The sequence below is a fragment of the Myzus persicae genome, unplaced genomic scaffold, assembly GCF_001856785.1.
Source record: "Myzus persicae strain clone G006 unplaced genomic scaffold, MPER_G0061.0, whole genome shotgun sequence".
NCBI lineage: Eukaryota > Metazoa > Arthropoda > Insecta > Hemiptera > Aphididae > Myzus > Myzus persicae.
The window spans coordinates 138,247-161,682 of NW_019102916.1; the positions used below are offsets into that span (position 1 = coordinate 138,247).

A 23,436-nucleotide genomic window follows, 5' to 3' on the forward strand; every position below is an offset into this window, starting at 1 on the left:
TTTTTTTTATCTTCATTGTATCTCAAATAAAACATAAATAGATAAACCTTACTAATAGAACATCCCGAATTGATTATTTTATTTTAATTTATTTTAAGTGATATGCATAGCAAGTACTAAGAAAAAATCAGAAGCCATGCCCTCATTTGCACGTTAAGTGGACTTGCTTGTCAAAAATCACACGTTTATACGAGAAAAATGTTCACGAGTACTCAGTATTTGTCATAATATTAAATATTTTATATTTTTACATAATAGTTGTTACAGTATAAAAATCATATAATTGTTGTGTATACACCAGGGATGGCAAACCTTTTATATTATATTTTGTTATACTATAATTTGATTGTATGATTAATGTATAGTATAAAAAGGTTAGTTTAGGTTATTATAGGTTCTATAATGCACAAGCAGTCCCTGCAGCGCCGCCGGTTGCAAAACGAAAAAAAAAAAAAAGTCCTACAATATTATATAATATATAATAGTAAAAATGTTTGCGTGCCATGGATTTGCCATCCCTGGTATATACTATAAACTATTCAGCTGAAAACCTTATAAAATCTAGCACCAGCACTGTGTAACTTTATAATATTTATGAAGTGTAACTCTAACAAATAGCTAAATTTAATGGTGGACAATAAGTAAATTCTAGTTGTTAGCTTATGCTAATATCAATCATTAGAGATATGTCTTATAATCAGGGTCGGACTGGCCTGGGCCCCCGGCTGGTTTGGGCCCCCAAACTTTATGTTCATATTTTAAACTTAAATTAGATTGCCATTTATTTATTTACTGTATTTAAACATGTCTAAACATTTTTAAGGGCTCCTTATCAATTTTAGATTTATAAAATAAAATGGATATTATTTCTAAGAATTAAGAAGAATCAGTCACTAGCCAATATCTTGTCAATTTTAGTCCGTATTATATATTTATGAATTACTACTATATATTGTGAAATCGTTTTCCCTTATTGCTTTGGGGGTCAATATTTGTCAATTATTTTCCATTAATTGAAGAATTGAATGGTTTTATTTGTTCAGATGAATTTAGATCTATATTAAAATTGTATTACTGGTAACTACCAGATAGCTATTATTATTATTACGTTTTTATTTATTATTTATTAATATAATATTGTAGGGTGATATTACCCTGAGGGTGGCATTAAAAGGTTCTTACTTAAAACAATACACATTTCTGTTAAAATTACTAAAATTTACTGTTTTTTTCAAAAACGCATATTAAATACTGTCAGTCTTAGTAAATGACCTGACGTCTGAACGTATATCCAACAACTGCATGTCTGAATCGTAATATATAATAATTTTGCTCGAGGATCGTTTTAATAAACTTTAAACACTGTTGTTTTTAAGTTAAATTATACATTTTAACTAGCCATTTATTTAAGTTTCTTAATTATTTAAATTTAAATGATGTTCACACTATAAAGAGGAGAACAATTACTATGTAATGCATTACTATGCAAGGTCAATTTTATTTTTTGATATCACAAGTAGGTAAGAAAAAAGTTCTTATTCTTTAAAAATTCATAATTTTTGATTTTTCTCAAATTTAATAAAAAAATGTTGAGTTTTGATGTTGAAGAAATAAAAACAATGTTGCACTGCACCGTAAATGTTCTCCTTTTTATAGTCTGAACATTTGGTCCCTTGGCTTAGATCACAGCCTGAGTGGTTCTTACCAGCGCAAGAAGAGCCAACACATACAGGTGTAGCATTCTCTTAAGATCAAACAAATTGTTATAAATTATTTTATTTATAAATAATAATTTTGTAGCACCTATATTATAAAATAATATGTATTAGTATATATATGTATAAAATATTAAGCCTTTATCTGAAATGTCTATCATTATAATAAGAATTTTTTTTTCATTCCATATAATCGGTATCTTATTTAAATACAAATATAGAGAAGTAGAGAGCGGAACTAACAATTTTTACTATAACCTTAGAAAGAGCCCTTTGATCAGACTGGTCCTTTTGACACCACTCCGACCTTGTTTATAATAACCATAAAATATTGAGGAATACTCAAATGTGTCCTAGGAAACAGGGAACACTAACTAACTCAGCAATACTTTATGTATATTATTGAATTTCATTTTCAGATTAGGAAATAAAACTGCTGACCATCAATTCCAGAGATTGACAATTTATTGAACTCGTGTATTTTATGCGGCAGCTTAAAAAAACCAGTTTTTACTTTTTAGGGAATTATTAATTTTTTTAATTTTTAATCTATTTTTATTACTATTACAAAATAAAATATACCAGAGGATACCTGGGAGATGATTAGGAGATAGTTAGGATAACATTTGACATAATAGCAAAAAAAAATCCATGATTCATTTTGTGCATGTGTACACAACTTAGTTTGTTTTTAAAATAATCTTTCATTTTTAATACCTTTTTCGGATTGGTTTAATTTTTTCAAATCATTCTATTGTACACTAAATTCAATATAAAGCTATTTCAAATTAGGCTTTTTATCTGTATTTTTACTAATTATTAATTATTTCCTTTAATAATAGTTCAATTAAGTTTATGTTTATACTCACCATTTAGTTTAACAGTTGAGCTCCACTTTAGAATACATGGTGATACATCAAAATTACTTGATATAATTTAACCGCCCCAAGCATTTTATTAAAAATGTGTTGTACATACGAAGCTAAAAGTCAGAGAAATTTATGACTAGTAGACTACTTATATTCTGAGTACTGTATTCAAAAATATGCATAAAGTATCAACTGAGTTATAGAGATTGCTGTTTCCGTAAATAAACTATAATTGGACATTAAATATATATTCAAAAATAAATTTCAAGATTTTCTGACATTTGTTTTGGTTATTGTTTAGATACCTGTATTATTGTTATTCTTAGAAAAACTATTGAAAAATCAAAAAATGATCTCTTCAAACTATGTAAACTCAATTTTTAGTTATAAAGGTGCTTCATGGAAAATGTTTTGCTAATGTTTCTACTGAAATAGTTCAGTACCAGAACACTTATAAAATCACTTTTTTTAAATCTTACACTATAATATAGTTTGTCGCGTAAATGCATTAAAAATTAGATATTTTTATTACACGAATTGTTTATTTTGTATATTGATCAACTACAAAAAAATTAGGAAAATTATTTAATGTCATTAGGTAGGTAAAAAATAAAAATGTTAAAAGAGTTCTCTTTTTGAGCTTGTATAAACAAATGGCTTCAACTAAATATTCTAGTATAAATAAATATTGCATACCTATAACACTTATTTTTTTTAACAAGTTACAAACGTAATACTATACAATTTATTTTAACAAGGAATAATTAATATACATGTTATTGATATATTTTTGTATATTTAACTACATCATAAAAAATTGCATTTCAAATGTTAAGTCACATTAATACTGCTACATAAATTATGTAAAGGCCGGTCAAAACAACAAAGTTAAATACATTTGTCACTAGTATATATCATTATACATTTAATACATAATATAATATATGTAATGGCTAATGGTGTACTTCTATTCCAAATGTAGATTGTACATAATTTTTTACAGTAATATTGAAATAAGTTAAATTCAATAATTTTACATTTGGGTTACATAAACAATTATTTAAATCTAACATTTTTCTAGTAGCAATATAGATCACATCATTAATATATATTTTAATTTCATAATTGAATGAAGAAATGGCATGGGTGAAAATTAAATTTATAATTAAATAAAATGTATCAATTTGTCTTATTTTAATGATATGATCAATAACAAACAATACAAATTTGTGGCAATATATTAAAGTATAAGATATGCCATTTTGAATACTTAATAGGGGGCATAAGATGATATAGACCAATACTTTTAAATTAATGTTGTTTTAACAAATGTTTATTGTTCAAATTCAGAAATTAATACTAAAAGCAATTTAGCAAAAATGACAAAACAAATGAAAACGTTTAATCAGTTTAGGAAAGAACATATTTCCTTATTCAGTTATTAAGTTATTATATTATAACCCAAACGCATTAAACGAATACGTAAATATACAACAATTTCACCTTTAATACACCATATTTGTCTTTAAGGTATAGTATTTAATTGTGAATATATTAGTATTTTATTTCTAACACATATTTTTTTTAAATTAATGCTATGCATAGTTTTACAAATATAATTTAAAATGCCTTATATATTCTGTTATTTTTTTGCTATAATGTTTTAATTGAATACATTTTATGCCAAGACGTATGGACAAATTATTTTCAAAAGATGTTAACTCAATCTTGGTTATTTATTATTCATGAATTGCATAAATAAATAGTAATGTGAGACAATTATTCCATCCTTTTTTTCTAGGGCTATTATGTCTATAGTGGTTTTATTGGTTTACAATTTTTGTACAGTAAATTTTAGTATTAATCAGATTTTTAAACATATAGTATATATTTAATTGTATTTAAGTATTATACATAATAAATAATCATTTTATAAAAAAATAAAAAATAAAATAAATAGGAACTAAAATTGTTCAATGCTATTATATTTTCATCAAGTAAATATTGAGGTTACCTTAAAGAGGTAAAATGTATTGTTCATAAATTGTTTATTCTCAACAATTGACATTTTCTGGTTTTATTTTAAAACTAATATTTTATAAATAAAAATTGTAAAATATAACATTTGAATTACACTACATAATATAATATTACATAGGTACTGATTTAATTCAAGTCACTATACAATTTTAGTTAAATTAATGTAATATTCTTGTTTATTGTTTCAATTCTATTGTTAAATCAAACATTAACACTTATGGTGGTTCTTTTCTAAGATAATAAGTTCATTAAGTTGTAAAGATAAGTAAGGATGGCAGAAATAATACAATTATTTGTTCAGAATGCTTTGGATTTGTTAAATATTGTTTTTTTAACATGATCATAATATCAGGGGTCTTTATTTGAGGATCACTAACATATTTTAAGCATAACATGTATTTTTAATAAATCAATACATGTTTTTATTAGGAATGCGGCCCTCAATCTTATAGCCCGCATTAGGTAGAAAGATTGAAGTCCCCTGGTCTAGATTGTATTCAACAATTAAAACATAAATAAAAATAAAAAATAAATATGTCAATTGCAAATGATAGTACTATGTTGTAAATACATTTAGTGAATTTAATAAATATTCATAGTAATAATTTATTCAATATTTTTGAATAAAATAAAAATAAATAAATAAACTTTACTATACATAAATAAAAATAAGACTATCTAATAATAATATTAATAGTTAAAAAAAATCATGTATAAAATTTCAACTAGAAAACATAGCTTAATAAAATAAAGTTTTTTTAAAAAAATGACTAGATATTTACTAAAATCTATCTTGTTCAAGACCTTGTTAATTGTTAGTTTTAAAATTTGATCTAATTTTAATAATAATACAAGTATATATTAGGTACCCAAATTAATGAGATATTCCAAATTTACCAAAAATATAATAATTTTAAAAGCAGATTGGATGGACATGAGTTTGTTTCATTTCACTCACTATGATGGAGTTACATGTTGTTATTTTTCCAAATATGATAGCAATGATTACATAATGATTCAACGTGGTGCACGGTGTAAGTATAGTGTGTATGTTATTTTTCAAATTTGAAGTGCTTATAAAAATTGTGAATAACAAATTCAAAATTAAAAACGGCTGATTTAACCTTACATTAATATTTAAAATATTTATACTTATGAACAAATTCAATTGAAAAGTCAACTAAAGTAAGTCATAAATTCATAGGGGAAATTAAAATTGTTGTGAATAATTTACTGAACATTGCAATTTTTGTTAATTGTAGTACAGTATAAGATGCATTTTGTTTGTCATTGTGAAAAAGTTGGAGAACTAATATATAAAATATTAACAATTTCACGGTAAATCATCCGTAAACTACTGAACATTTACAAAAATTAATTTTATCACTTTGCAATAGATATTTGATAATCGAGGAGGCTATATGAGTCTCACTGCCGTGGACAATTATGTTTTCATTTGGAAAAACACAAAATCATTGTAAAAACCAAAAAATTCCTTACAACTGCTTTGAACATCATTTGCTATATAAATTTAATATATTTTATTAAATATACTTTCATGTAGTTTTTTTACTTCCTCTTGGCTTTATGCCTTCACTGATTTGCCACATAGCTTCTTCACATAGAAACTCATCAAAATTGTTAAAAAATGCAATGATATGATCATGTTTCTTGAAATTGTAGCATCTGTAAAAATATTTTGGAATAAGTATTCGTTAGTCCAATATACAGTTTCTGAAATGGATGAGGTCACTAGTATATGCCTATGTATACATAGGTTATTATCTCCAAAATCTGGGTTTATTCAAATTATTTTTAAAACATTATCTTAAATGTAAAAATAAACAGTACAAATCGATACGTCACATAGTTTTCGTGCTTGTTGCTCGTTTTTCACTCTCGAATTGCCGACTAAAAAATAAGGGGTGTGAAACATTGATTTGTACGAGGACACTAAGATAAACAGTGGTGATAATTATTTGTTGTCATTTAATATACATGACTAATTAAGTAATTAATGGTGTTTTACATTGACAGATAGTTGTTGAAATAATAACAAATCTAGGATTAACAAATTTGTAAGCATAGAATATATACTTAATAAAAATGTTATCTTTTTCAGATGTAACTTGTTATCACTAAAAAAAACATAACTCAAGTGTATGGCAATAAATCTTGGTCTTGTTATTATTTCATCATTTTTATTAGCTTTCAAAAAATCTTCATTGGGCTACCACATTGAGTACGCATATACCAGTGACCTCATCCATTTCAAAAACATCCTGTATAATAACATATTTTTACCCTTTTTTAAATCTCTTCATATTTTCAACAATATTAAACTGTTGCCATCTTTTTGAAAAATTTATTATATTGTCTGATATATAATCATTGTTTCCGATGTGTACAAATGTTAAATCTTGTAATACTAGTCCTCTGAAATAAAAAAGTTTTTTTAAATGTTGATGTATACTTAACTATCAATAAAACAATAAATTCATTGTCAAGTATTTCAATGTGATAGGCATTTATGTTAATGTAAGTTGGACTACTGTAGCAAAAATGAATTATCCCTTTATTGTAACTAATACAAAATATAAAAGATAATATTTTCTTTGTTAATTTCATTTCTGTAAATCAGACCCAGTACTATATTATAACTATGGTTTATCATAGTCACATGTTATTAAGCGAACTTAAATTATCAGAATATGTATACCTGGGTATATTATTGCAAATATCAATAATTTTATTTCAATTTTCAAATAATACTTTCAAAAAAACTGTATGACAAAATAGTCACTGTGAGTTATCCAAAGTTATGGGCTGGAAAAAAACTTTTGCAACGACTATCAAATGATTAATTTTGCATACTTGTATTAGGATAGAATATAAGAGGATACACATAACATAGCAAATTTTCATTCAGAAAAATCCTTTATTTATTTATTATTACAATGAATATTGTCAAATCATAAAATTTCAAGGAGAGAATTTTAACTAGGGCCTAACATTTTTTTAATTTTGAAGAAATGTTGAGTGTTTTAAAAATCTTAGAGGATATAACTTCTTGGACATGTTCAAAAAATAAAACAAAATATAAAATATAGATAGATCTGAAGAAGGAATTTGGTAGTTACGATAACAATACAGTATACTGTACTGTACATATATTCATACAATTGTAAAACAAAAAATATTATTTTCAAGGTTGAAAATGGTTTGTTCAAGAAGTAATAAACTAATAAACTAGTCTAAACATATACATAATAATTTATGCTAGTTGATTATTTTAATACTATCATAAGATTTAAATTGTAATATATTAAAATGTATTAAATTCTCTTACATGTAAGGGATGCAAGGAGGATTTGTGTCAGCTAAAGCTTGTCTATATGCTCTAAAACTTGATGAGCTATCAATCAGTGCACAATATTCTTTTAATCCTTCAGTTATATATTTTTGCCATTCTAAACGTCTTATTGGTGCACTATCTAAAGCAGATAAAAGGGCTAAATATGAATTAAAATTATTCATTTTTCTTAAGCTTTTCATTATCTTGATAAACTTCAAAACATAGCGTTCACGTTCTTTAGCTTCATTTTGTTCTAGTATGCGTGACCTCGCCCTAAAAAATAATATATTACCTATGAATATGATATACTGAGTGATTCACAAAACAAGCTCACACGGATTTTTCCTTTAATTATGAATTTATTCAAATTGTATTTGAAGGAATTCTTAAGTATACTTAAATACCATATTTATAAATTATTTAGATTTTTTAATCAATTTAAGAAATGTTATGGGTCAACACCAACTTATTTTAATCAAAGAAGAAACAAACTTTTTTGCTGTACATTTTTTAAAAAAAATTTTATGTATCTAAATCAAAGTTTGCTGAAGTAATTTTTGAGTTCTTATAATGGTTATTCTAAGAATAATGGTCATTAAAAATGGTTTAACAAAAATATAAAATATACATAATATTTTATCTAGTAACTATTTACAATATTCATTATACAAACACCTATAACAAATTATAAAATATTGACATAACATTTTAAAATATTAATAACCCCTACTCTTCCAAATTAGTGTGTTTGGAATGTTCACTAAAAAATGAATTTGTTTACATTTAATCCTTAAAAAACTTTTTTTTTCAAATGAATGAGTTCATATTCATTGAAAAAATGAATGCATTCACTAGATACTTTGTTTAATTTTTTATCATATGAATTATAAAAAAAAAAAATATTATTACATAATGTAACTAATTAATATATTTTAAACATAATATAGCAACTAAATTGAGTCTTACAAATAGTACTAATTCTTTAAAATAAAAACAAGTGATGTATGTGATCGTTCACTAAAAATGAACGTGCGTTCATTCCAAACACAATATCATGGACTCATCATCCTAGTTCTTTGAAAACTATTCATTTGAATTTTGATTCAGATATATTAAAATTATCAAAATCTATAAATCTTATCAAACAATTTACTTGAAAAAGTTCACACAAGGGTCATAGTCAGCAAGATTAACATAACATTTCTTAAACGATATCAAAAATCTAAATTTGAAAATATAGTCCTTAGGTAAGCATACTTTAAGCTAGAACTTAAATCAGAATTTCAATAAATATATTATTAATGGAAAAAATAGGGGTGAATACACTTGGTGAATCACCCAGTAGAACAAAAATAATAGATCATACATACCAGTATGACATTTTGTTAAAATGTTCTGTAAATTCTGTAAGATTTGGACTACGTTCTTCATTTTGTTCCTTAACCCAAATTAAAACTTCAGGTATCTCAATTTTCATAAACAGTTCTGAATCCAACATAGTCATTTGTTCAGCAATAAGTTCTGTCTTATAGTCTAATAAAGTGGCTTGACGAGTGTATATATTTTGAGATGGTAACAAGGCATTAATTGAAGTATTATGCACCAATTTCGCTTGATACCTTTCTAAAAGTTTTACTCTTAGTGCTTTTGCCATGGTTAAATCCCCAGCACATAATAATTGATATACAAATTTCATAAGAATTTGCAGCACTTCATTATCTAAGTCTGTTAAACTATAATCAATTGAACCTTTTAAATAATTGTTTTTATAATTTTAAACATTATATTTACTTACGTTAAATCACTAACTACTCTAACCAATAGAGAAAATGATTCTCGGCCAGCTCTCTGCCTATTCAAATCACCAGAGTTCTGGAACCTTTGGTGTCGCATGCATAGTTTTTGAATTAACTCTAAAGGTGATATAAATGTTCTATATGTTGTAAGAAACGCTTCTTGATACATGAAATCTAAAGTAATGGTAAAAATATAAAATATAAATAATTAATACATACAAGGTTATCCATTTAGTGTCTTCACTCATTATTTGATTTTTTGAAAAATATTATTTCTATATAATTTTTTGATGTCATTTTAAAACCACATTTATTACAATGTTTTGTCTAAATTATTTTTTTTATTTATTTTTATCAATGAGATTTTCAACATAGATTTTTAATTTCATATTCCAAAAAAGAATATCTTTTGTTGTTGGTATATAATATCAAACTTTGAACGAGTAAATAGTAAATTATAAGTAGAACACAGATTTGTATTTAATTATTTATAGGATTTTCTATAGTTATTCTTACGAACTGTAATAGTTTTGGCTAATGACATTTAATAATTATTGCATATTGAAGTGAAAATAAATTATACACTCTTTTCAAAGAGTTCTAAAAAAGGTGTAAGCAAATATTTTGTTACGTAAAAATTTCTAATAATAAATTTTGTGAACCACAAATCTCTTGTTTTTCAGGGAACTTATATTGATTTTAGTTTTTAACAGGAAGTGAACTTTCATAATCATATTTTTAATTGCCCATGATAATATATCAGTCATTGATCACTTTTTACTCCATAATGTCTTTAAGTCCATACTTTCGTTAATATGCCATAAATAAATAATTTGTTTTGTCATACAATTTTTCAATATATTTCCTCGGCAAACAAAACACGGAGGTTTTTTTTACTGATGGAAAAGTAATATTTTACAACCATTGAGGTTAATACATTGTAGAAAACATACAATCAATCATTTGTTAAACACTTTCACTAAAAAAATGAATTGTTTTTTATTAAGTAGGTACCTAATTCAGTTTAATTTATTTTAAATTAATAAATAAATAATAATTAAACAACAATTTTTTTTTTTAATAGTAGCATATTTTTACTTCATATTATATAGAATATTGTGATACTTTTTCTTTTTTTTAGTAGAAAATTCTTACTGCGGTTATAAGTATAGTTATAGTTCAATAGTTATGAGTAAAGGTATTCCAAAAAATAATCTGAATATAAAATTGTATGGATTTTAAAATGAGTTAAAACTCTTCAAAATAATGAGTGTACACTTAATAACTTTTTATAATGAAATTTTAAATGTTAACCATTTTTAACTGCATTTGTAGCATGAACTACAAGAGCATCTGCATGTCCGCCACGAACAAGTGGTCCATCTTCTTCTGGTTTTTTAAATACTAGCCATTGAGATACATTTAAATCATCCATAATGTTAACTTCACTAATATCAGTTTGTAGAGGTTGTTCAGTAGTACTTGGTGTAATATCCCTGGAAAGCATGGAGTAGGTTGTAAAATAATTACACAAATCAAAAACATAACTAAAAATTATTCACTTAACAATTAGTGTTTGTTAGTACTTTGTCTTTAAAATCTGTTAATAATAATCAATAAAATAAATAACCTCATGTACTATTAAGAGTAAAAAATATCCATAACTACTTAGGAAATTGACTCCAGTCAGTGGCATATTTAAGGGGGGAGGGCCCTTAGAACCTGGACCCCTCCCATAGACTTGATCTTGTATATGTTAAATTTTGTTTGCACATGATTAGTAAAAATACATTTTATCATACAAAAGGTTTTGTAAAAAAATGTTGCTGCTTCAATTGTTATCAATTTACAATGCCAGTATCTACAGCTACTCCCAAAAGATGTTTTTCAACCTTTTTTAAAAATGTATCTTAGATCAACTATGAATGAAGTTATTTAGGATATATTTGTTATAAAAGTTATAACCAAATTATACGGTATATTTTAAATTTGTTTTATACTTAGGATAGACTAAATTGACTGGCATTGATGTCTTATTCATTGGGAGATACCCTTCAATGTGGATGCAATTAATAATAAAATGGCGTTAAGTCCTAGGCGATTCAATATTGTCTTATAATCTCACAATAAAATGTTATTTAATTACAATAAATAATTAAGAGTCCTTACACCCAAATATAAATGTGTTCTGAAAATCAGCTGGACCCTTCCCATGACAAATCCTAAATACGCCACCGACTTCAGTAATGTTTGATTCAGATCAACCTTTAATCTATCGTTGGTCATAAATCAAAGTAAAAAATAAAAATAAATAATATTTTTAGTACTCTTACTGAATTTCTAAACACTGGGTTTGAATTGGAGTCGATATAACTTCTGTTATGTATACTTTATTTGGAGAATTAGGTGGTGTCAGTTCTCTATAAGAAGATGTCATTATTTTACCTCGTTTAGGAGGTAATGCTGGTGGATCAGAGTCACTGAAATTATGAAATATTTTTTAAAATTTAAATAACTTGAATTTAAAATTTAAAATATGTTACATACTTGGTAAAATAATATTGTTGACAAGAATTTTCAACACTATAACTTTGGATTTCACTTTGATACTTTTGAGGTGAATGCCAATTACTTTGATGAAGCATTGTGTATGTATGAACAGAATGACGTAGAAATTCTGTAGTATTCCCATGCGTACAATTGCCAAACATTTCCATGTATGCCATTACTACAATAATTTAATGTTTTAAGTACATAATCATTTTTAATATTTAAATAAAGAACAAAATTCTATATTCACTCTAAACTATTTTTAAATTAAATTTGATATAGTTTCTTCTAACTAAATGGTAACTAACATGCACAAAAAAACCTATATTTTAGAACATCTTACCAGAATAGGCCACCGAATGAAACACTAAAGAAATAAAATAATAACTATAAATTGATTTATCATAAATAATAATCATATTAATAAGAAAATTATGAGTTAAATCATTTAATTATCATTTTCCTAATTATTCAATTTAAAATAAATCATAGATCATTATTTTTTTTATTATTTTAATCATTTATGATAATGTTTGAAATCAAATATACATAATCATAAATAACTGAATAATTGTTATTAAGGTACAATAAAAATCAAATTATTTAATTAACTTATTTGTTCATTTTTAGCAAACAGTTAGTAATTATTAATTATTCAACTATTAAAATATTAGGTAATAATCAATATTTAAATAATAAATATAGATAATGAATTTCAATAATTGTACACCTGTAATATAAATGTACTCCAATAACATTCTTACATCTAATGTTGTAGAAAACACTAAACATTTTAAGATATCTGGTTCCAACAGATCTTTTTATAGGTAAAATATTAATACTTCCATAATATTTTGATACTTTATATTTATTCTGAATTTTAGAGCAATATAATCTCATTTTAATATAACTTACTATGTTTCTTTTTCAATGGCAAAGGTGGTGGATTTGAAGGATCAACTGCAGGGTTATCAAGTGATGCAGTATGTGTTAAAGCTTGAATACTACAATGACTGTTATTTCTATGGAAGTTATATTGAGTGGCCATTTCATCCATAGATAAATTATCATAAGTAGACCTCAACCTTTGCCTAACTATCCGTTTTTTTTCTGGCACTGGTGGTGGAATCTAGAAAAATTACAACTTCCAATTAGGAAATACACAATAAACACGTAATGTATGAAGTTAAATGAAAAAATAAAGTACTTCATCATTTGATGCTGAACAATTAATTTCGTTTGATACAACAGTTCTATTAGTGATTTGATGTATAGTTGTGGATTTAGAATGTGTCCAAACTTGATTTGATGCCTGATGAATAAATGCAGTTTTCTTTTCCACCATTGCTAATAAACACAAATTCAATTAGGTATTTGTCCATAATTAAAGTACATGTTGAATTAAAGAGAAGAAATCAATTCTTCTTTCAGAGATACAATTACAAATTTTTGCTCTAAAAAAATATTAAATATATATTGATATTTGATATATACTAATATGCTAATATTAATAAGCTTTGACATTCAAACCTGCATTCAGACAGTTAAACATTTTTTCAATAAATAGGGAATAAATGTAGTAATGTAGTAATAAGTGATGATTAGGGCAGAGGACTTGTAGCTCTAAATATGCAAGCACTTATACACTAAAAAACCCCATAATATTCAATTTAAATATGCACTTAAAATAAACACAATTCCGCTGAACTGACTGAGACTAAATACTAAAATATTGATTCTTGTCGTGTCTAGAAACGTTTTATAAATAAATCCTAATCGAATAAAAGCCCTCATGGTGTACACACGGATCTGTGGTGGTGATGTCGTAGGTATAGTGTACATTAAAATCGTTATTGCTTCTAAGAAAAATGTGTGCCCGAGCACAGTCAAAAACCATATTAAACGACAAAAATTAAAAATAAACAAATTTTTATCCAAACATTTTGACTGTATTGTTTGAAATAAAAATGTCACTGTGGAAAAAATCGATTCAAGTAAAATATGTCTCAAAAAATATAAAATAGCGTATAAAGTGTAAAATATGCCCTACAAACCAAAAAAACGTAAAATATGCATTTACACGCACAATAAAATTTCAAAACTAGCTTTGTGGAAGCATGAAACGTATTTGTTTCGCACTCTGCTATTTTTGTGACTGTGCAAAAAAAATATGCAAATGCTACAAGTCCTCTGCCGTCATGATGATAGTAGCTATGACAATGAACAGGTATGCATAAAATGACAAAAATGTGTATACAAGTGTGAACCAGTTTACAATAACATTTAGTCATATGCACTAATAGTTGATGTATACAATTAATAATATTGATTATTATTTATTATGTTTCTCTACAACGAATAACATAATCATTTTTCTGTTATTTTACTAACAGTTTTAAATTTTAACCAAATTCTTTAAAATAGGTATAGAGTTGATTTGAACTGTGCTTATACAATGTTATAGGTGTTATAAATGATAACTTACTATGTTGAGGAGGATACTCGGAAAATGGAGATATTCGTTTTTCATTGCATTGGTCTACTGAAGCAGAACTGGAAGAACAGTTACAATAGCCACATACATGGTTGGCATCATCTAATAATTCATATAATTAGTATTAAATATTGGTAAATATTAGCAATTAATGGTTTACTTGTTAAAAAAGAACTATCATCATTGCACATAACAATGTTAACTTCATCATCATTTAAAATTGAATCCAGCGAACCTATTGATGAAGACCTATCAGAAAGACTTAACGGCTCTAAAGATAAATTGCATAGGGTATGCTTGGTGTTATTATGCCCAGTACGACGTTTTGGTGGCAAAGGAGGAGGAGAATTATTTTGGTCAGTCTTTTTCAACCATGATCTATTTAGAAATAATTGATGTTAATTATTAGACAATATTTTTACTATAAAACACAATTAATCTTACCGATCAGGTAAAGGTGGCTTTGAAGGAGGGTTACAGTCAACCGTATCAAAGGAATGATTACTCGTTTGTTCTAATATTTCTCTTTCTCTCGGTGTTAATGGTATATCTGGTAATGAAACCCTTTGCTTCAGTTCATCGGGAAGTTTCAATGAATCCTCGTCTTTGTACACAGTTTTAAGTACACCATGGTTAAGTTTGTCATTAGTTAATGATACCAAATTCTATAATTTACCAAAAATGTCAGTTTAACATAGTTAATATAAAATGTACAGTGAGCTGTATATTACATAGATAACAGAACAATAATTGTGCGCCTATATTATTTTAATACCTGAATAGCCAGCTCAACCAAACGCAGTATATCTGATACATTATCTGTATTGATTGCTTTTTCTCCAAATATAAGCACATCATCACATAGCTTAATCAATTGTGCTACACTTTGGTACACTTGATTTAAAGCAGATACGACTAGGGAACTTTGCTCATTAATATCGTATGATTTAAACACCCCACAGATTGTTGTTACTGTTTCTAAAACTACTGTACCATTTCCAGGTAACATTTCTAATTTATTTTTTGTTACTACATCAAGGAAATGTCTCAAGGCTATCTGAACCTAAAATATGAATTTTTTATATATAATATATAAGGTTATTTAATAAGTATAAATAAAACACTAATTAAGATAATTTCAATAAAAATAAATGGTATGATTAAAACTCACTTGTCTAACATGAAAGTCGATGTCATTAAGGGACCGTTTAGGACTACTTCCTGATGAAGCATGTCTTTGCTTTGGCAAACCATTTTTTGGCGAACCACTTCTGGAACTGATGGCGCTATGACTAGGCGATCGCATTGCAGATGATATAATATCCAATAAATCTTCTTTGAAGGAACGAGCTCGTCTTGCAAATTTATTACCACTACCAATGTTACTATTCCATTTTTTGTACTTTTCATCCGGGACAACTCCTTATAGCAAACAGTAAAAATTAATATCACATTTATAGTGTACATAAAATTATACACTTAAAGTACACTAACAATAACATAGATTTAATATTTTACACTTTACTACTATAGGACGGTATAGGTAGCTAATGTTATGTTATTACTTATTTGTGAACCATTGATGCAAGTACACAGACTACAGAGATAAAAAAATCTAAAAATAGAGCGTCTAACCTAAGTGAGTGGGGTACGACCGTACACACTACACAATATTATAGTATAGTACATGAATGAGTAATGACGAATGTGGAATGAATAGTACTGCTATTCACGTGCTGTCTCAGACTCAAGACATACAGTTTCATACCACATTCAAAGCAGCTCACTGCTTAGCCGAGCCTGTCGTGACATTTTAGTTTGCGCACTGTATTGATTACTATCTAAATTCTTTTACGTACCGATATACACATTTTAGTTTTAACTTTTGATAGAATCTAAGAAAATAGTTTTCAACATTTCATACTCGATGAATACGTGTATGGCGCACCGGCGCCTACGTAATTGGAAATAAGAAGTCGTTAAAACAATAAATTGTATAGTATTGTACCTACTTGTCCTACCTATTTGATTATTACGTCACGTCTACTATGGATTACGGTATCAATGATCAAGGTTATCCATACTTAGTCATTCGTTTTAATTTAATACAGATACAGGATGTACTTATAAGGTATAATATACCTAGGCACTAAATGAGTTACCAGGTTTGGACAGAATTCCGACGGATGTACATATTGTTCGAAACAAAACAATATTGATCGGTAAATATAAGTTAAGAGAATATTTTAAGCAAAATTTACTGTCAACAAATTTAATAGTAGCATTCAAATCATAATGCTTTATGGTGCTAGATAACTTTTTATCTCTTTTTCTTTTATTAAATAAAAATATTTACAGTCTGTACAGATAAAACTATTACAATTTACAATAAGCAAATATTATATATACAAAAATAAAATGGCATGAATGTCGTGTTGAGGAAGTAACCCATTAGTAACATCTCTTTGATAGGTACCTAGGTAACTTTTAAATATGTTATTTGTTGTTTTCATTATTAACAGAGATTTCTAGATTTATGTATTAATACATATTAATACTTACTAACGTACCATTTCCATTTGTAGTTTCTACCATACCTACTCACTTTTGACTATTGTCTTATATGTACGTAATTTTTTTAGAGCTTTTTTATTGTGCGATACATTTATAAGAGTGTACTTGGTAAACAGATAATAATAATATATAAGATTAACATAACATATAATAAACATATTTATTTATTATTTATACGACGTTCTATCCGGATACAGTGTTGACTCCCCCCTAGGCCTTTATTGACTGAACACAAAATTGGAACTGTCGTACGTAAATTTGCTATGTTGTTTGTTTTTTATTAATTGCAACAAGGAGACAATCAAAAAACACATGCAAAGTGTAACGTTCTATATGATTATTATGATTTATTATACCGGTGTTTATTTTAAATAAATTTTTCGATAAATTAGGTATGAATTTTATGATAATGATTAATTTAAAAATGTTAATTAAATATTAACGTGTTTCATTACATTCTTCAATTGATAGGTAAGTACTTATATTAACATAGAAATCAGTTTATCAAAAATAGATTTCCAAGAATACTTTTTTGTTATCTTCACTTATTTTTATAATAGTTAATAGGTTATACATTTAGGGCCCGGAAATCCGTACTATAATAACTACCGAAATAATCATGCTATTATTAAAATACAGCAAACATTTTGAAGAACTTTTAACATTTTTCGATATTGTAATCTTACTAATTGGGCACTTTTTTACGTGCTACCAATCGACAATACTTTTGATGCTGATTACGAGTACGCACAGAAATGTGAGGAAACAATGAGTTTAGAAGTTATAGACGTTTAAAGTTTGTGATATTATTAGTTATTACTATAATATGTAGCTATGGCGATACCTTTTTTTAACGATAATATTTAATTATTTGTTAATTTTACTGGATACGAGGTTCGAGCGGCGTCCACTGTTGCATCTGGCGTGCATGAATACTATACGTCTATAAGTCTATACTAAATTATACCTATATAGTACCAACTGTCTATAATAGTGTCTATTAGTGATTGGTCATTACTGCTGTATTTGTTACTCAGTAACGAATACTTTGGCGTAACCAGTGGCGGATTTAGGGAGTGCTTGGAAGCACCAACCGTTTCGTATATTGATTTTTTTTATTATAATTATATTAGATATCAGGTATCACGTAGAACTAAACATATTAACTGTAGACTACTAAAAAAATAGGTTAAATTTGTTTTTACCCCTAAGTTGTGTTGTAAGTTGTTCGTGATAAGTACCTAAAAAGCTTTATTATCAACATACCACTCACCATAAACAAATCTTAGATCCTTAGAATTTGTACGTATGGACGTTACACAATTATAGATAAATGTAAAAGATTGTCACTACAAATACCGAATATCTTTTATTTTTAAGTAGTTACTACCAATAATTTAATTTATATACTATATACCTATGTAACAAATGTAAAATATTTTATTATTACGAATGACTTTTTTTTCATTCCGCACGAACTCCGTAGTTCATAGTTTTTAGGACGCTCTACTTATAAATATTTAATAGCTCATATATAATATTATGTATATTTCAATTTTTTTTTTAAAAGTAACTAGTTTTATAAACGTTACATTGTTAAAAATGTATAACTGAACCGAATCAACGACTCCGGAAAAGTAACGGAAGTTCCCATTAATAGTATCAATAGGTACTCTCGAGTTTGGTGACTAGAGCTAGCAGGCATAAAGAGCAACTCCTTGTCATACTTTTACTGGCAAAGCTATTCACATACAAGTTACACCCGTTAAGTTAAACATCTACCCAAAGGGTAGGTTATTCACCGAACCCTCATCCAAAGAGATGAGTTCAAGGCCCCGAATTTTTCTACCGTAGCCGGCAGGAATAGGGAGAGACTACTTGTCACACTTTAATTGGCAAGGTTTTACACCTATATTATGCTACCCGTCTACTTTGGATGATTGACTCCCCCGATCACATTGTACAGAGAGTGCAGGTCTTTCAACAAATCGAGGGGATATTGTATAGTACTAGTAGTGCTTGTCACGCGGCGCGCATAATACTAAAATTGCATATTTTAATCAGCTGTAACCAATAAATTACTTGTTACCGCACATTTCTTTTTTTCATTTTTGTAATCAGTATCAAAAGTTCTGTCATTTCAAAATAATGTGCCCGTTAAGGTGCATTAAATATTAAATATATTACATGTTACTCCAGTAGTACCTAGTATAATACCAGACTAATTGACTGACACACTTTCTATAATATTCTCAAGTAGGTAGTCACAACTAAAAGTTAAAAAAAAATATTTTAAAGTGTATAAAAATAAGATATCAATTTTTGTTTTAATAATAATAGTTTTTAGATAATTTAGGGGAAGCTAAAATTACATACAACTGACGAGATTTTTGACTAAAAATAAAATAATGACCAAAATAACCATAATTTATTTTAAAAAATCCAACTCAATGCAATTTAAATTTATCAAAAAAAAAATATGCAAAATAAAAGCAAATATGTTTTAAGCTTAGAGTTGCCATCCGTTAGGGTTTTACGGGACAGTCCTGTTTTTAATACCTAATTCTGTCTTGCGTCCTGTCTTACTAAGAAATGGGACATACTTTATCCCGTATTCTATAATGCCTAGAACTCTAGAAGAATAAAAATAAAAAAAAAAATATGCTACCTAAATTATTATTGATCAGATAATATTTTTCGGGAAAATTAATTGAAACGAGAAGCATCTTTAGTAATTTTTCTTTCAACAAAAATTATTTCGACACTTTTAAAGATGATAACCCTATTTAATCTCCTTATGCAAATATTGCATTTGTAGATGGGTACATTTTAGATTTATTGTAAAAGCATGCAAGTAGCTAATAATGAACAAAAATCAATCAAACAATTTAATATTTTAATATGTGTATTTAAAATTTTTTTTTTATTGATAGCTTTAAGTGACAACTAATACAGCTCAACAATTATATAATTTTAAATTTTAATACAACAAGATGATGCACATTTATCTACTCAGATAGCATGTAAACATTAATTAAGATAACTAGTTAAAAAATATTCAACCAAGTTCTTTATAGTTTTCATATTTAATATTTAAATAATACATTAGAGGGAAAAGCAATGGGGGGAGGGGATAAGCACCTAAAACCAACCGGCTATGCTAATACTTGGAAGGCTGAAGACTACTAGCATAATTGTTATATTCCAAAAATGTACTGTAAAATTGCTGTTTTGCTACTGAATACTTTAAAAGACAATGTTGACGTTTAATTATACAATTAAAAACTATTTCTACATACGACCGTAATTTGAAATTTAAAATGGTTTTGCAAACATTTGATCATCTAATATTTTTTATAAATTTAGGAAAATTCAACTACTTATCTACCACAAAGTACTTATTTGAAAAATGTTAACTACATTAAAATGAACAACATGTTTGGTTAAAATCTAAAATTTACTATAGATGTAAAATACTAGCATTAAATGTAATTATTAATATTATCAAAAACATTTCTTTCTTGATATTAATATGTTGAAACTCTAGTTGTATAAAATAAATTTTTGTTGAGAATTTACAAATCTTTTATAGAGACAACACCAACTGTTCTAGTTCATAGGCGTGCGGACAGGAGATGCTGGGTATGCCATGGCATCTTTATCATAGTTTATGGTTGTAAATATTTTGATTAAAATGTAAACATTTTGGTTTTTACTTATAAAAATGAAGAATTGAGATGATATCTAATATCAATTAGATTGTGAATATAATACAGTACAGTTGCACTGAAATTATGGTTGTGATGCTCATCTTTTCTATAGATAGTAGATACCATAACCATGATGTTGGCATAATAGCTTGATTATGTATTTATGTGAAGTTTTCTATAGTTTACATTGTTTATAAGTTATAACACAATTTAAGATAGTATTATTGACGAGTTTAAGAATCTGCATCTTTGTGAGAGAAGATTAGAACTCTAATACTATTTATTTTATAATAAAAAATAATAACTAAAAGCTTTATGTATTATACATATATTTATGATGATTCCGGATTCGATACATTATAAATTATGTCCTTTGATCATTGCCTTTTTATTTATAATACACAGAGTTATTGGGGAGTGATTTTTTTTGTATTGGGTTAGGTATTTTTGAAAATATTGGCATCCCCTGCAAAAAAAGTCTGCGCCCGCCTATGTTCTAGTTTTCACAACTAATTGGATATCAAAATAAATATTTTTTAATGCTAATACATAGTCTCTTTTAAGTTAATTACAATTTAACCATAGTTGTGAGGTGTATGTTGTTACTTCTTAAGCGATAAATGATAATAGTACAAAATAAATAAATGAGCCAAATAAGCTGTCAAACTAAGATATATTATATTCACATAAAGAGAGGGTGGGGGCTTAGCCCCACCAAAATTACTCTAGCCCAGTAGCACAACTAGTAATAAATCTTGGGGGGGGGGGGGTACAGCCTCACCTTAATATTAAACCAAAGGTAACTATGATTATTTTACATTGAATTCAAAAATGTATAATATATTATTTGTTTTTTTAGGGGGGAGGGGGCTTAGCATTCCTATAGTTACAGTTATTAAGATAACATAATTTTCAAACTCGTATAAGATCAATTCAAAATAAAATTTCAAAGTAGAATGCTGCATGCTACACACAGATATTCCAGTGGCACCGCAATCAACATAACTCCATAAGTCAAAAGACATTTAGTGAGTCCATTTGTACTTTGATGTCAAATTTTATATTGATTTATTCATTCATGAATTACTCTTATTCAAATTAAAATTGTATTATGTACTTACATTTTTAAGAACTTGGTAAATTATCATATATCTGATTTTAAATTTGCTAAGGAAAGGTTAAAACAACTCTTGATCACTTTCTTAAGTAATCATAAAAGAAAGAGAAAACTAGAGTTAAAATGATTACTTTGTTATTTATTTTTTAAGTATACATGGGTGGGAACAAGCTCCAAAAAGTTACTTTTTAGGAAAATGTATTGAACTCTTTACTGCTTCAGCTCCTCTTCCTCCCTAAGATTTTTGGGACAGTTGTGCCACTGTATAATGATTATTCAAAACATTTTTGAACATTGTATATCTCATTTATTACATATTGCTGAGTGCTGACACATTTTATTATGTAATATATTTCAAATCGCCTCAAAAAAAAAAACAAGTATTAATAGATAAATTATAGACGAGTTGCATTTATTAAAAAAAAAAGTTGGTTGATATAAATATTTATTCAATTATTTAATAAATAAATAACTTTAAATTATGTTCAATAATTTTTCAAGACTTTATTTGGTAAACATAAGCATGCGTGTGCTCAACAAATCTACAATGTTTACATAATTCATTATTAATACTTACTACATTGTTCAATTTCATCATCTTTATCAGAATCATGTTTATTCGTCGAAGACATGTTGTTATAAACCAATCAAACGACGAAACAAACCATAACTGAATGTAATGCATTGTTGATCATGTTATGTGTCGTTTGCGTTCAACATGATCAATCAAATTACTGATAATCATTTTCAGTTTAATGAATTGAAATATAATTAAAATGAGTTAAAAAAATAACTAGTTTACAATAGGTATATTATATAGAAATGAAACTTTAACAAGGTAAAACTACTGTACTTACCATGGCTGATTAGGTTTAGACACTGAATGCTGACTGACTACTTGAACCAATCTGGTACAAAAACTATATTGTCCCATCATAAATTAGTGCCTTTGTACAGAAATTCATAATTCATAATATACTAACGCAAAAAGTATTAAGAATTAATCTTAATTCTGAATTATGTTTATGAAAAGTTGTGAAATTTGTTGGCGTTTAAAAACTTTTTATCACATCATTATCACTGTATCACATAATATTATTTTTGAGACCATGGTATGAGTTGCACAGAGTTTATAGTTATTATGTTTTATAAGGTATATACCGATATCGAAACACCTTGGTTCTATGGTAAGTTGTATTCGACAGATTTATGTGTG

General features: G+C 26.7%; 1 protein-coding gene across 5 annotated transcripts; it reads right to left on the reverse strand.

Annotated features, from left to right (window-relative positions):
• Positions 1-4,979: 4,979 nt before the first annotated feature.
• LOC111033407 (guanine nucleotide-releasing factor 2) lies at positions 4,980-23,300 on the reverse strand. 5 transcript variants are annotated; one of them, XM_022314112.1, is made up of 18 exons: positions 23,078-23,300; positions 22,798-22,954; positions 15,991-16,241; positions 15,595-15,882; positions 15,264-15,484; positions 14,980-15,197; positions 14,811-14,921; positions 13,533-13,672; positions 13,241-13,454; positions 12,669-12,692; positions 12,323-12,503; positions 12,109-12,255; positions 11,090-11,271; positions 9,775-9,949; positions 9,350-9,712; positions 7,974-8,252; positions 6,929-7,060; positions 4,980-6,310 (listed from the first exon to the last, which is right to left on the reverse strand). In XM_022314112.1, the coding sequence occupies exons 2-18, from the start codon at positions 22,850-22,852 to the stop codon at positions 6,181-6,183; spliced, it is 3,111 nt and encodes a 1,036-aa protein (XP_022169804.1). In that variant the 5' UTR covers positions 22,853-22,954; positions 23,078-23,300; the 3' UTR covers positions 4,980-6,180. The 5 variants fall into 5 exon arrangements, with proteins under 5 accessions (XP_022169804.1, XP_022169808.1, XP_022169805.1 ...); XM_022314116.1 differs by lacking the exon at positions 22,798-22,954; XM_022314113.1 differs by lacking the exon at positions 12,669-12,692.
• Between the last annotated feature and the right edge of the window lie 136 nt (positions 23,301-23,436).